The sequence below is a fragment of the Zeugodacus cucurbitae genome, chromosome X (assembly GCF_028554725.1).
Source record: "Zeugodacus cucurbitae isolate PBARC_wt_2022May chromosome X, idZeuCucr1.2, whole genome shotgun sequence".
NCBI lineage: Eukaryota > Metazoa > Arthropoda > Insecta > Diptera > Tephritidae > Zeugodacus > Zeugodacus cucurbitae.
In genome coordinates, this window is record NC_071672.1 from 29,130,239 (window position 1) to 29,145,130 (window position 14,892).

The 14,892-nt window shown below is 41.6% G+C and overlaps 1 protein-coding gene across 3 annotated transcripts in view; it reads right to left on the minus strand.

Moving 5' to 3' along the window:
• Lpp_2 (Lipoma-preferred partner homolog) overlaps positions 1-14,892 on the minus strand; it is a 63,539-nt gene that overhangs the window by 37,294 nt on the left and 11,353 nt on the right. For all 3 annotated transcript variants that reach the window (XM_054235351.1, XM_054235349.1, XM_054235350.1), the window contains one exon: positions 11,135-11,648. In XM_054235351.1, the coding sequence (XP_054091326.1) occupies positions 11,135-11,648 (514 nt within the window). The remainder of the gene's footprint in view (positions 1-11,134; positions 11,649-14,892) is intronic.

Genomic DNA, 14,892 nt, shown 5'->3' on the forward strand with positions numbered 1-14,892 from the left:
CGATATTTGAGGTAAAAAGTCACAAAAAAGTGTTTTTGCGCTGGAACCCACACCCCTTCCTTAATTAATGAGTGGAGGATTTTTTTAAATATAGGAGCCAATGGCCGAGTTTTCGGAATTTTTAAATAAAAAAAGCACATAATACTGTTTACATACGTAACTTTTATATGCTGAATTACGGTGATTAGGGTAGGAGTCATATGCAAAAGTTCACGCAAGTGAGAAAAGTTTCTGATTGTCATTCACTAGGGAGTCGCAGTTCACGCAGACTCAAACAGCTCACGACCTCCGGTTTTAGACCAAGTATCCCCTAGGTAGCCAACAGACATCCGTTTGCAGGCGAGCTAAAGTGAGAACGCGATTCCCGCTTCTGCGGTTGTGCTTAGGGTTTGGGACCCACCACATAAACAAACATCCCCAATGAATTACCAAACAGAGCCGCGGGTGAGAAACCCCACTTTTGATGAATACTCCACCAAACGTTTTAAGGATCACGATTTGAGGGCATGCACCTGGAATGTCCGGACCCTTAATTGGGGAAGGTGCCTCTGCACAACTGGTTGATGTCCTCATACAACTAAAGGCTGACATCACCGCCATACAAGAAGTGCGATGGACGGTGACGGATTTGTGAATTTGGTGCTTGATTTGTGGTGAGAGAGACTGCGTCGCCGAGTTCTGGCATTCACATCGGTGGATGGACGTCTAGCCGCAATCCGCATCAAAGCGAGCTTCTTCAACATATCTAATTTGCCCCAACGAAAGAGAAGGACGAAGTGACCAAAGATGCTTTCTACGAGCGCTGCCCCCGGCACGATGTCAAAATCGTGCTTGGCGATTTCAACGCTGTTGTGGGTAAAGAAGGTATCTTTGGCACAACAGTCGGACTGCATACTGATGATATTGATATCAACGGCAGCAACAACCGCGCCGTTAGTTCTGCCTTTTTCCGTCTAGATAATGAAGCGAAGCGAATGGGTCTAGAGGTGAACGAGGACAAGACGAAATATTTCCTGTCATCAAACAAACATTCAGCGCACTCGCGTCTTGGCTCCCACGTTAATATTGACAGTCATAACTTTGAAGTCGTCATTCTTGCCAACAGGTGCTACTTTGGACTGAGTAGGCAATTGAAAAGTAAAGTCCTCTCTTGACAAATCAAAATTAAACTCTACAAGTCGCTCATTGTTCCCGTCCTGATGTACGGCGCAGAAGCGTGGACGATGACAACACGATGAGACGACTTTTGGGGGTTTCGTGAGAAAGGTTTTCCGCAAGATTTATGGTCCCCTAAATATTGGCAATGACGAAAATCGCAGACGATGACGCCGAGCTGTACGATTTATACGACGCCATTGACATAGTCCAGAGAATAAAAAGACAGCGTCTACGCAGGATGGGTTATGTTGTACGAATGGATCAAAACACTTCAGCTCTAAAAGTGTTCGGTGCAATACCCGCTGGAGGAAGCCACGGAAGAGGACGGCCTCCACCACGTTGGAATGACCAAGTGGAAAGTGACCTGGCTTCACTTGATGTTTCCAGTTGGCGCCAAAAAGCAAAAAAGGAGGAATGAGTGGCGCGCTCTGGTGGATTCACCAATAATCGCTTAAAGCGGTTCCTACGTCAATTATATATATATATTATCATTCACTTGGGAGTGGCCAGAAACGATTCTTCTCCACATGATTCAAGCAGCTCACGACTTCCGGTTTTAGACCAAGTATCCTCTGGGTAGCTAACTAACATCCGTTTGAAGGCGAGCTAAAGTGAGAAGGCGAACCCGCTTCTGCGGTTGTGCGTAGGGCTTGGGACCCACCACATAAAAACGGAGCACCAATGAAAAATCGAAAAGAAAGCCTCGGATGAGACACCCCCCTTTTGATGACGACCCCTGCAAACGTACTAAGGATCATGATTTGAGGGCATGCACCTGGAATGTCCGGACTCTTAATTGGGAAGGTGCCTCTGCCCAGCTGGTTGATGTCCTCTTACGACTAAGGGCTGACATTACCGCCATCCAAGAAGTGCGATGGACCGGACAAGGACGGAAGAAGGTGGGTCCTTGTTACATCTACTACAGCGGCCATATAAAGGAGCGCAAATTTGGTGTTGGATTTGTGGTGGGAGAGAGACTACGTCGCCGAGTCCTGGCATTCACCCCGGAGGATGAACGTCTAGCCACAATCCGCACAAAAGCGAGGTTTGCGCCCACGCCCCATCGGAAGAGAAGGACGATGTGACCAAAGATGCTTTCTATGAGCGCCTAGAACGCACCCGCCACGATGTAAAAGTCGTGCTTGGCGATTTTAACGCCAGGGTGGGTAAAGAAGGTGTCCTTGGCACAACAGCCGGAAAATTCAGCCTCCATGACGAAACATCGCCCATCGGCCAGAGGCTGATCGACTTCGCTGGGGCCCGAAATATGGTTGTCAGTAGTACCAGATTCCAGCATAAGAAAACACATCAAGCTACTTGGCTGTCTCCTGATCGAAACACGCGGAACCAAATCGATCACGTTGTGATAGACGGAAGACATGTCTCCTGTGTTTTAGACGTTCGTACGCTCCGAGGACCAAATACAGACTCGGACCATTATCTGGTCGCAGCGAAGATACGCACCCGCCTCTGTGCAGCAAAGAATGCCCGTCAACAAACACAAGGTTCGACGTCGAAAAGCTGCAATCGCAACAGACATCCATGAAATACTCTACTCGACTTGCACTCCTGCTCTCTGAGAGCACTCATCAGCATCTCGGTATAAGGGGACCGTGGGACGGCATCTAAAACTCACTGCGTACCGCTGCAACCGAAACCATTGGCTTTCGGAAAAGTCAAAAAAACAGCTGGTACGATGAGGAATGCCGTCTCGCAGCGGAGAGAAAACAGACTGCCTACCTCGCAACGTTCCAAACAACCACAACACGTGCTGGATGGGATGGATACCGACAGCTGAAGAGGGAAGCGAGACGCATCTGCAGATAAAAAAAGAAAGAGGCCGAAATCCGTGAGTACGAAGAGCTTGAGAAGCTGGCAGACAGAGGGAATGCTCGAAAATTTTATGAAAAAATGAAGCGACTTAACGAAGGTTTCAAGACCGGAGCATACTCATGTAGAGACCAAGGTGGTAATCTGGTAACCGATGTCCAGGGCATACTGGGATTATGGAGGGAACACTTCTCCGACCTGCTGAATGGCAGTGAAAGTACAACACCAGGAGTTGGCGAACCCGATTCCCCAATAGATGACGATGGAATAGATGTTCCATTACCCGACCATGAAGAAATTCGTCTAGCAATTACCCGCCTGAAGAACAACAAAGCGGCAGGGTTCCGATAGATTACCGGGTGAGCTATTCAAATACGGAGGCGAAGAACTGATAAGGTGCATGCATCAGCTTCTTTGCAAAATATGGTCGGAAGAAAGCATGCCTGACGATTGGAATCTCAGTGTGCTCTGCCCAATCCATAAAAAGGGAGATCCCACAATCTGCGCTGATTACCGTGGGATAAGCCTCCTAAATATCGCCTATAAGGTTCTATCGAGCGTACTGTGTGAAAGACTTAAGCCCACCGTCAACAAACTGATTGGACCTTATCAGTGTGGCTTTAGACCTGGAAAATCAATAACAGACCAGATATTTACCATGCGCCAAATTTTGGAGATGACCCGTGAAAAGAGGATCGACACACACCACCTTTTTGTCGATTTTAAAGCTGCTTTCAACAGCACGAAAAGGAGTTGCCTTTACGCCGCGATGTCTGAATTTGGTATCCCCGCAAAACTAATACGGCTGTGTAAGTTGACGTTGAGCAACACCAAAAGCTCCGTCATGATTGAGAAGGACCTCTCCGAGCCGTTCGATACCAAACGAGGTTTCAGACAAGGTGACTCAGTATCGTGCGACTTCTTTAACTTGATGTTGGAAAAAATAATACGAGCTGCAGAACTAAATAGAGAAGGTACAATCTTCTACAAGAGTGTACAGCTGCTGGCGTACGCCGATGATATTGATATCATCGGAAGCAACAACCGCGCCGTTTGTTCTGCTTTTTCCCGCATGGATAAAGAGGCGAAGCGAATGGGTCTGGAGGTGAGTGAGGACAAGACGAAATATCTCCTGTCATCAAGCAAACAGTCGGCGCACTCGCATCTTGGCTCCCACGTCACTGTTCGAGGTCGTCATAACTTCGAGGTCGTAGATAATTTCGTATACCTGGGGACCAGCATCAACAACACGAACAATGTCAGCCTCGAAATCCAGCGCAGAATAACTCTTGCCAACAGGTGCTACTTTGGACTGAGTAGGCAATTGAACAGTAAAGTCCTCTCTCGACGAACCAAAATCAAGCTCTACAAGTCGCTTATCATTCCCGTCCTGCTCTACGGTGCAGAAGCTTGGACGATGTCAAGATCAGATGAGACTACAGCGTTCGAGAGGAAAATTTTGCGCAAGATTTATGGTCCTCAGAACATTGGCAACGGCGAATACCGAAGACGATGGAACGATGAGCTGTACGAGTTATACGACGACATTGACATAGTTCAGCGAATAAAAAGACAGCGGCTACGCTGGCTAGGTCATGTTGTGCGAATGGACGAAAACACTCCAGCCCTGAAAGTGTTCGATGCAGTACCCGCCGGAGGAAGCCGAGGAAGGGGAAGGCCTCCACTCCGTTGGAGGGACCAGGTGGAGAGCGACCTGGTTACACTTGGAATCTCCAACTGTCGCCGAACTGCGAATGAAAGAGAGGAGTGGCGCGCTCTCATCGATTCGGCTATAACCGGCTATAACCGGCTAAACGGTTGAACGCCAATCACATACATACATACTAGCAGCCCGTTCCAGCTTCGCACACACATACACACTCTCCGGTATATATGTATGTCCTTTCCCGTTTCTTGTGTGGGTACATTAAAAAAAGTAAAATGTAAAAGTAAAATCCGTACTCGACTCTCAAGCGCGTACTAGGTAGGTTTTGAAATTTTGTTCAGCAAGCAGCTACGAGCGATTGTTACTCGACTCTCTGGCACGCGATTGCGACGCGAAGAGAATGACTTGCGAGACGATTTTCAGTTTCAGATTAAGATCTAGATTAAACTGTCTTGATACAAAATACCAAGCTTAATAGCTATAAAAATGTAATTGGATAGTTACGCGGTACGGATAGTTAAAAGTTACAACATATTATTTATAAAAATCAACATAAGATTGATTTAGTTCAGAAAATAACTAAATATTAGTTTTGATCATTTTTCATTTCCACAAAATATTCAGAGTCAGCTCCCAGTTAATGGAATTCGGGGAAGAAAGCATTCCTCTCCCTTGAACGGGTCTTTCAAAATGCTTGCCACTATTAAATTGTCCATTAGCTTGGCCACAATCAGTCGAGTACTATTGCACAGTTTGGGAGCATGAAGAATCCGTAGCATAATAACTACAGACCCAACTTTGAGACGCAAATTATGAGGCGGCATTCCAGGCGGCATCAAAGAGTTTAAGAACTCCACTGGATAATTTACTACTATTAATCGATATTAATCCACTGCTAGGATCTATCGGAACTTGTCCATTTCCGATTCGCAGCAGCTCTTTTGAAAAAACCTCCGCAGTTCTATCGTTTTACAGCAAAACTCGCATATTTATGGTCAATGAAATAGTTTTAACAAACCTCCACAAATGCGATGACTTCAGACATGCGTTTAGCTCATCCGCCGCTGTTGATTTTGGAATCACGGGAAGTGTTTGTCTAAAGTCACTCCTCCAAAGCAACGATTATTGTTGCGCAAATCTCTCAGTGTTCGGTCGAGTGCTTCTAATTATCGTTTGTGGGCCATTGTGCATTCATCCCATATGATTAACTTACATTTTTTTAAAACTTGTGCCATTGCCGATTGCTTTGAAATATTGCAAACAGGACTTTCGTGTATTTGCAAGTTTAATGGAAGCTTTAATGCTGAATGTGCCGTTTTTCCACCTTCTAACAGTGTTGCAGCAATCCCGGTAGATGCAAGAGCTAATGCAATACCACCTTGACCACGTATTGCTGCTAGTATTAAACACAATAGGAACGTTTTGCCAGTCCCGCCGGGCGCATCGAGGAAAAATATGCCACCGTTTCCACTATCTACAGCATTTATTAGCTGATTGTACGCACTGCTTTGCTGTTCATTCAACAGTGGAACATTTGTTTGTAAAGGGTGATTTTTTAAGAGCTTGATAACTTTTTTTAAAAAAAAAACGCATAAAATTTGCAAAATCTCATCGGTTCTTTATTTGAAACTTTAGATTGGTTCATGACATTTACTTTTTGAAGATAATTTCATTTAAATGTTGACCGCGGCTGCGTCTTAGGTGGTCCATTCGGAAAGTCCAATTTTGGGCAACTTTTTCGAGCATTTCGGCCGGAATAGCCCGAATTTCTTCGGAAATGTTGTCTTCCAAAGCTGGAATAGTTGCTGGCTTATTTCTGTAGACTTTAGACTTGACGTAGCCCCACAAAAAATAGTCTAAAGGCGTTAAATCGCATGATCTTGGTGGCCAACTTACGGGTCCATTTCTTGAGATGAATTGTTCTCCGAAGTTTTCCCTCAAAATGGCCATAGAATCGCGAGCTGTGTGGCATGTAGCGCCATCTTGTTGAAACCACATGTCAACCAAGTTCAGTTCTTCCATTTTTGGCAACAAAAAGTTTGTTAGCATCGAACGATAGCGATCGCCATTCACCGTAACGTTGCGTCCAACAGCATCTTTGAAAAAATACGGTCCAATGATTCCACCAGCGTACAAACCACACCAAACAGTGCATTTTTCGGGATGCATGGGCAGTTCTTGAACGGCTTCTGGTTGCTCTTCACCCCAAATGCGGCAATTTTGCTTATTTACGTAGCCATTCAACCAGAAATGAGCCTCATCGCTGAACAAAATTTGTCGATAAAAAAGCGGATTTTCTGCCAACTTTTCTAGGGCCCATTCACTGAAAATTCGACGTTGTGGCAGATCGTTTCATCATTCATGATGAAATGTCAAAGCATACTGAGCATCTTTCTCTTTGACACCATGTCTGAAATCCCACGTGATCTGTCAAATACTAATGCATGAAAATCCTAACCTCAAAAAAATCACCCGTTACTTGTTGTTGCAAGTGAGTAATATCGTAAGCACGCTCGCGTTCCAATTCGCGACTCACTAAATCCCTTGTTTGACGACTTGGTGCCGGCATATGAACTTCAATCAATAGTTTTCCACTCATTAGTAAACATAAATCTTCAATAAGGACTAATGCTTCATTGTAGATGTCAGCGCTCATTTGTAAGTCGACATTTCTCGTCGCTAATCGCAGGCGATGCAAAATATCTTCTGCCATGTCATCTTTGTACATATCCCATAATAGACGCGGGTTTGAAGGCTGACATGTCGAAATTATAATAGCGAAAAGTGTACGAACTGCAGTGGCTGGTGAAGAAGCTATTGCATCCGCTAGCGTTTGATTCCAGTGACTGTCGTGTTCAAGCAATTGCAATTGTTGACATGCTTCTCGAAATGTTGCACAAATGGTACCATCTACAGTTGCTGGTGGTATTTCCGTTCGCTGTACTATGTTCTCTGCGTTGAAATAAACTCGCTGGCCATTCTCCAACTGAACTGCCAGATGCACAACTGTAGGATGGCGTTCATGAATTGCAAATGAAAATATTCTCCAGATTGCTTCATTGCAGTTCACATATCTGCCCATTTGAAATTTGCTAATTTTATCTCGTTCAATGCCAATAACCGCCATATCGCTTCATTTGGTGACATATTTGCAAACATACTTAATTGATTTTATTGAACTGCAATATTCAACATTTATATGTGTTTTGAATGCCTTAGACAAAATTGGCGAATATGGAACGATCCATGTGTTATCAACCACGATATTCTTTCCTTTCAATTGAGTGATGAATGTTCTGCCATTGTCAGCGGGTGAACGACGCCGATAGAGAGGGTATCCGTCATTTCCAGTTTGAGTTTCCGAAATAAACGCACGAGGATAGCGTTTATTGCATTTACTGTCCGACATACAAACCGAAGATGGATCGTGTTCTCCGCATGACCCATTAACCATATTGGCCATCACCACTTCGTGCAACTCTGAATCTATTTCAACATCAGGAATTTCGGCGGAAATTATGTCATCAATTTGGTCAGGTGTAATTTTCTCCACCATCCAAAGAAGAATGTGTGCGTGGGGCAAACCTATCTTCTGCCACTCCACTAAGTACATCCAGCATCGAACAGTGCCATATACACGTTGTTTCGTAATAAAGTCCATCAAACATCTGAGTTTTTGTTAAAACACGCGTGCTGTAACGTCGTGGCGATCGCTTGGTGATTGACCGGGATGCAATAGATTAGAAATGTCTGGCCATTTTGGATTGCAAGTAAATGTAACAAACAAATCCGGCCGTCCATAATTGCGCACGTAAGTCATCTCATCGTGGGAGTACTAATGCATGTGTCTAGCACTGCCAATGTATGTCGATGGCAAAATATAGAGTCGACCAATATCTGTAATATCTGCATCACCATTCATTGCATCTCTTAAGTGAATATACTCTTCAGAGCGCAACTTCGACTGATTGTATCGCATGTAATTAAGTCGTTCTGTCTCAACTTTAACGTACATGTCAACTGCATACTGTTGAAATAACCGTCCATATATCAGTAAGTGGTTGTCGTAGCTTTGGCGAATCATATATCGATATGCGTAAAACTTCATTGAACTTACTTTTTTATTTGTCTCGACACCTAAAAGCTTAAATTACCTATATGACAACAACAACTGATATTTCGCTAACTATAGGTGCATTATATTGTCTTTCATGTGTCCCTGTTGGTCTTTTGTCCGCTTGTATGATTATACTATGATCATCTGTTGGCATACGTTCCACCGAAATCGTAAACAGTTTAATGAGGTCATTGTGTTCGTGTAACATTTGCTGCAATTGTTCGATTATTTCTCTTTTCGTTGTATTGAAGATAGCACAACGCCGATTTACTTCATCATGTGAATCTCCCAGAAAGTAAATTTGGAGATATTTGTGTTCTTGATCTGGATGCGGCAACAGCGATCCAGCGAGATGAAAAATTTGCCCATAAACCTGTATAATTGGAGGAAAGCTCTGTCGAATATTGTTTGGCAAAGATACCTTAAACGTTGGATTGTAGTTTTGTTCATTGACAATTTCATCGCCAAACGGCGTCATTTGAAAACAATCGTTGTACATTTTAGTGTGCTTTAAGAAATGGCTCGTGTGAGGAGATTCACCGTAAAGCAGCTGGAACAATGGCTGTGGCGGTGGAAGCAATTCTGGCAATTTAACCTTTCCCCCGGCGCAACATAACCCTGGCGGTTCATTTTTAAATTTGACTGCATTGCAATATTGACAAACTACTGACATCTGACCGATTTAAACAGATGCGCTATATTGAATGTTTGGATCATATCAAAAACCTGCCCGTTCAATGTGCCGCTGTTGTCGTCGAATAATCGCATGTTGTGATCTTACTTCATCACTTTGGCGAGCACGAACTTCCCTTCTTCTCGATCGTGTTTGCTGATTGTGAACTTCCCGTCTTCTCAATCGTTCTTGCTGATTGTATGTTTGGTTGACATCTTCTAACTGGTGCGTGCTATTCTCCAGCAGTCTATTTCGTGGTGATACCCTCTCAATTACACTTTCCCTTTGACGTGCTCTGCTATTTCGTGTTCTCCTTGCGGCCTGGGAACTATGAGAAGTGTTACCATACGTACTGGTTCTTGGCATCGTAACAAATATCTAATTGGAAATGATCATTCATTTGCATAAGTTCATATAAGGTTTTACGGACCAATAACTTACATCTGAAAACTCCAAAAATGAATGAATTAAACTAAGGAAGCACATCAATTGAATGATAAATTCCAATGTACATAAATCGGTATTCTCCAACACTCTAAATCACTTTCACTAAATAACTCACCTTTTAAACAAAATATATCAATATATCAGTAAAGCAAGGCGCATTTTTATTGCCCTCTAAATTTTGCGCGTTCGATTGCAAAGCAAAATTGACGTTTAATTTAATTTGTGTTTGTTTCATAAAACTGCCATTTCTATAAACCAAAAATAGCACGTAACACAACCAAAATTACGATATAACCGCTACTGTCACCGATAAATAAACAAAAATAGCAAGAAACAACCAAAATGTCGTGCTAGGTGGAAAATGAGATAAATACATATATGGTGGATTAACAACCAAAATAATTAAATATTGTATGGGAGGTACCACGTCCTCTTTTTCGATAACGCCAAGTTTTATGGGTGAGAATGGTGTTGTTTCCTATAGCTCTATACCAATTTTCATGTTCCTACCTTAAACACTTTTGAAGATATTCACCTTGAAAAATTCAGTTTCATGTTCCTACCTTAAACACTTTTGAAGATATTCGACTTGAAAAATTCAATTTGTATGGGAGGTGCCACGCCCCCTTAATATTTTGTCCTGATTTTAAGACATGACCTGCGCGTGGTAATAACAAACAAATCCCCCAAAGGAAGTATTTCATTTGGTTCAGCCGTTTCCGATTTTTAGCGTTACAACTATACACCATTTCATTTGTATATATATAGAAGATGTTACTCAGGGTGAATGTTGATTTCCAATAGTGAAAGAATTTTTGAAATCGGCACAGTACTTTTTGAGATTATTCATTACAAACATGCATACAAATCTTTCCTGTCGAGTTTAATCATTACAAACATACATACAAATCGTTCTTCTTTATAATAGTAGTAGATTAAAAAATCTAAAATGTATGTTCAGCCGCTTAAACCCACCTTAAGGGGATATTTTAACTAACCATTGCACGCAAGCCAAATTTAAGTTGGTTGGTAGTTCTACCAAGTCTTAAAATTCTTAATTTCGATTTTGATTACATAAATCCAACCTTCGCACGCAATTTCCCCTAAGAAGTTGTCAAGCACTATTTTTTAAAGTTTAAAGAGCAAAGTATATTGTACGGTTCACTCGCAACTTAGAAATTCCTTGTTAATTATTATAAATAATTAATAAACTAGATAAATATTTAAACGTATTTTTACATACCATTTTTGTTTTCTTTACAAATGAATTTGGAATGGATTTTGCTTTCCGCTTGTGCCATTTCATTATCCGCTTGATTTCTACTTAGTTTTATGTCAGCGTTTTGTTCGATATATTTGCTGGATTTTGTGTTTATAATATTTTCACCAACTCTCGGTAGCTCCGTTATGTTTGCATGCATTGCTTTGGTACCAACATGCGTTGAAGGTATATGACCGTTTTTTAAAATTATGTTATAAGGACTATCTTCACTTTCCAGCGAACAAGGCGAAGATTTTGGGGAATGCAAAACGTCGGATAATTGTTCATCATTTCGCTGTTTTGGCTGTTTCAAAGCAATACCCTTCTTTTCTAACTGTCGTTTATGATGCGCTAAAGCCGCTAATTGTTGGTCCAATACGACAGGATTATCTAAAGTAGTGCTTTGTGAGGATTTATGCAAAACATTCGTTGTACCGTGCAATTGTTTGGAATAGTGCGGTTCACAGACTTGTTCAGTGATAATATCTGTGGACACCTACAATATATAGACATATTCGATATTACATATATGCTGTTTCAATGTACTTATGTACTGCAGTGAGCCCAAACCAATTAAGTAACTAAATAAGCAAATATTTTTACACACTGGCAACATGATGCACAGTAAACTGAGAGGCAGTTATAGTTATATACAGTGTATCAACTAATTGATCACGTATATATCTATACATATATATATATATATATATATGCGTGTTAGTTAGTTTATATGCCAAAAATTTCAGATAAGAGTTTCTTTTCTATTTGCACTTAAACCAACAAAATGCAACAATAAATACTAAGTGGATCTAGCAATTAAGTTCAAACAGATTCATTATTCTGGTGACAAAAGAGCTTTTTTTTACAAAATAAACACTTAGTCGGAAAATTAAAATGGTTATAAATAGAATCTGACGATGGTGAGCAAGAGAATCAAGATTTGAAAACTATAAAGAAAACTAATGTGACGATCCGGAAAATATTCGAAAAAATTATTTTAATTGTGGTGCAAAATTCAAAAACCACTATTAATGGACTGCCATAATCTATTGCGTTTGAAATTGCCGAAAAATTAAAAAATTTCACAACGGAATCATAAAGTGACGAGAGAATCCTAAACATGGAGCAAAAATTATGTACCTAATCCGATGAAGCAAAAGTTAATAAAAATGATTTCTAATTAACGTCACTTGGTCTGGAATGAAAATCTGTTTGACAGGCACATAATGTTCACATTAAAAGTTGGGTAGGGTTAGGGTTTGAGGAAGGATGGGTTTGTCTGGCTCTAGAAAGCTTTAGAAAACTTGTGAAGGTCGATGAAATATGAATGCTGTCACCATGTCTGCATAGTGGAATATGGGTTAAAAGCTTTAACTTAAATTTATGGCAACCAGTACAATCTGAAGTCATACACCAGCACGATAACGGCCCTAAGCATACGTTGAAAAGAACAAAAAAGGAGGGTATTTTTAATATCCGCCACATTCGCCTGATCTTTATACAATTCAGAATTACTGGGGCCATTTAAAGCGAAGTTGCGTTGATAAAAAATTTGTGGCGTCAAAAATGGTTGAGACGCGAAGCTCTGTAAATGATTTGTGGAACAACATACCAAACTCCAAACCTATGCCTAGATCTTGTCAAATGCACACCCAGAAGGTTCTAAACTTTTTGAGATGTCAAAGGCAGTCACACCAAATACCACTGCAGCCGGTTCTACGTTACCGGAGTTGACCCGGATTTTAATCGGCCAAGGCTGCCCTTTCGACGATCTAACCCTGTTATAGTCGGTAAGTACTAAATCTAGTACTGAAGAGATGGATCATGAACTACCTGAGCGGTCAGCAATCATCCGTATTATTTCGAGCTAAAACATCTAAACTCAGGAAAATTAAACAGGGAGTTCCACAGTGCCGTGTCCTCTCCCCGTTGCTGTTTAATTTCTACATCAGTAAACTCCCTCAACCATTGTACGATAATGACGTCGGGCACTGGTATCGATGATATGTGTTCGAAAGTGAACGAATACATCCTCAAACTTTCTCGCTGTGACTGTGAATAATCCCAAGAAACGTTGCTGGTCACTTACAAGGCTATTGGCCGGCCGGTCGTAAATTACCCAGCACCGGTATAGTCGCCTGGATGCAGCGGCACGCAGCAGAGAAAGATACAGATGTCTCAGAACACATCACTCGGGACAGCTACAGGATACCTCTTGATGTCACCAGAAGCACATTTGCACAATGAGGCCACTATGCTGTCTATTAAAGAGGATAATGAACTGCTTACCAAGCAGTTTCTACTAGGGTGCTTTCGTAGGAATCACCCATGTAGTCACTTGCCGGAAGCAGAACCGCCCCCCAGGTGCACCAAGAGGTCACACCTACAATACGTCGACGATCTTGAACAGACCGCGGAAGCAGTGGAGCTATTAACATCTTCCTTGACTCTCTTCCAGTGAATGGCATCTTTGGAACCAAACCACCACCTTTAGCAGACGAAGAGCTCGAGTTGCTTGAGTGAAACCATAGTGACCCTTGCGCAACTTCGACCTGGATAGGTTAAACTCCTATGTAGCAGGTTAAACTCCTATGTAGCAGGTTAAACTCCTATGTAGCAGGTTAAACTCCTACGTATGCACACTGAACCCCGACATACTAAATACAAGTCCTGCATGCAACGAGTCCCCGCATGACACTAACCACCTTTTTGCATGCCCAACGAACCCTACTCATCTAATACCCCATTCCCTTTGTCTGACCCCGTCGAAACAGCATGTTTCCTGGGCCTCCCGTTAGATGACCTCGACGACAACTCGATTTATGCTTTCCATTTCGGTAGGGATAGATAATCGTTGCAACAACAGCAACAACACCAAATAATAAAACTATTTTGGCTCAAAGCCAACCAATTGATCAACCGTCATTTACTTATACTATTAGTCATTCAGCAGTAAATATGGTGTGAAAACAAATAAATTTTGTTGTATCTAAATAAACATATTCATTGAAAAAATTAAGAATCCCAAGGAATATCAAGGTATAAGATATAGGATGACAGAAGGGAAAATAATAATTCGAACTATGAATAAATAAATTAGAATTTCATAAAAATGCCATTGATTTGATCAAATTTATTATTATGAATAGTTGAAGACAAGGGGTAGGTCAATAACGGCTTCGATTTCTGAAAGAATGTGAATATATTTTATTTTACTTTTATGAAGATTTCGAAATGCCAAATGTCACCCGGAATTATGCAGTTCTACCAATTGTTAAATTCTGGAATTAAAGTAGATTCACAATGTAGCCTTATTGTAAATAACACATTTCGGACTTTTAAGCCAGAAATACATCGACATCAATATCATGATATCATCTTGATACTGTCCAGAATTGGGCAACGCAAGCGGATCTGGTGTTGAATGCGGAAAAAATTAAACTTACTTGTTTTTGCAAGGAAGTACAAAATCTGCACATGGAGACACCTTTCTCTAAAAAGAACACCAGTGCCTGGATGTGACCGATCTGGTGTTGAATGCGGAAAAAATTAAACTTACTTGTTTTTGCAAGGAAGTACAAAATCTGCACATGGAGACACCTTTCGCTAAAAAGAACACCAGTGCCTGGATGTGACCGAACTGTTTCTGGTCTATCAAACTAACCTAACCTATCCAACTAACATAAATTAAGTAAGTGCAAAGTTCGGGCGAGCCGAACAATTTATACTTCTACAGTTTG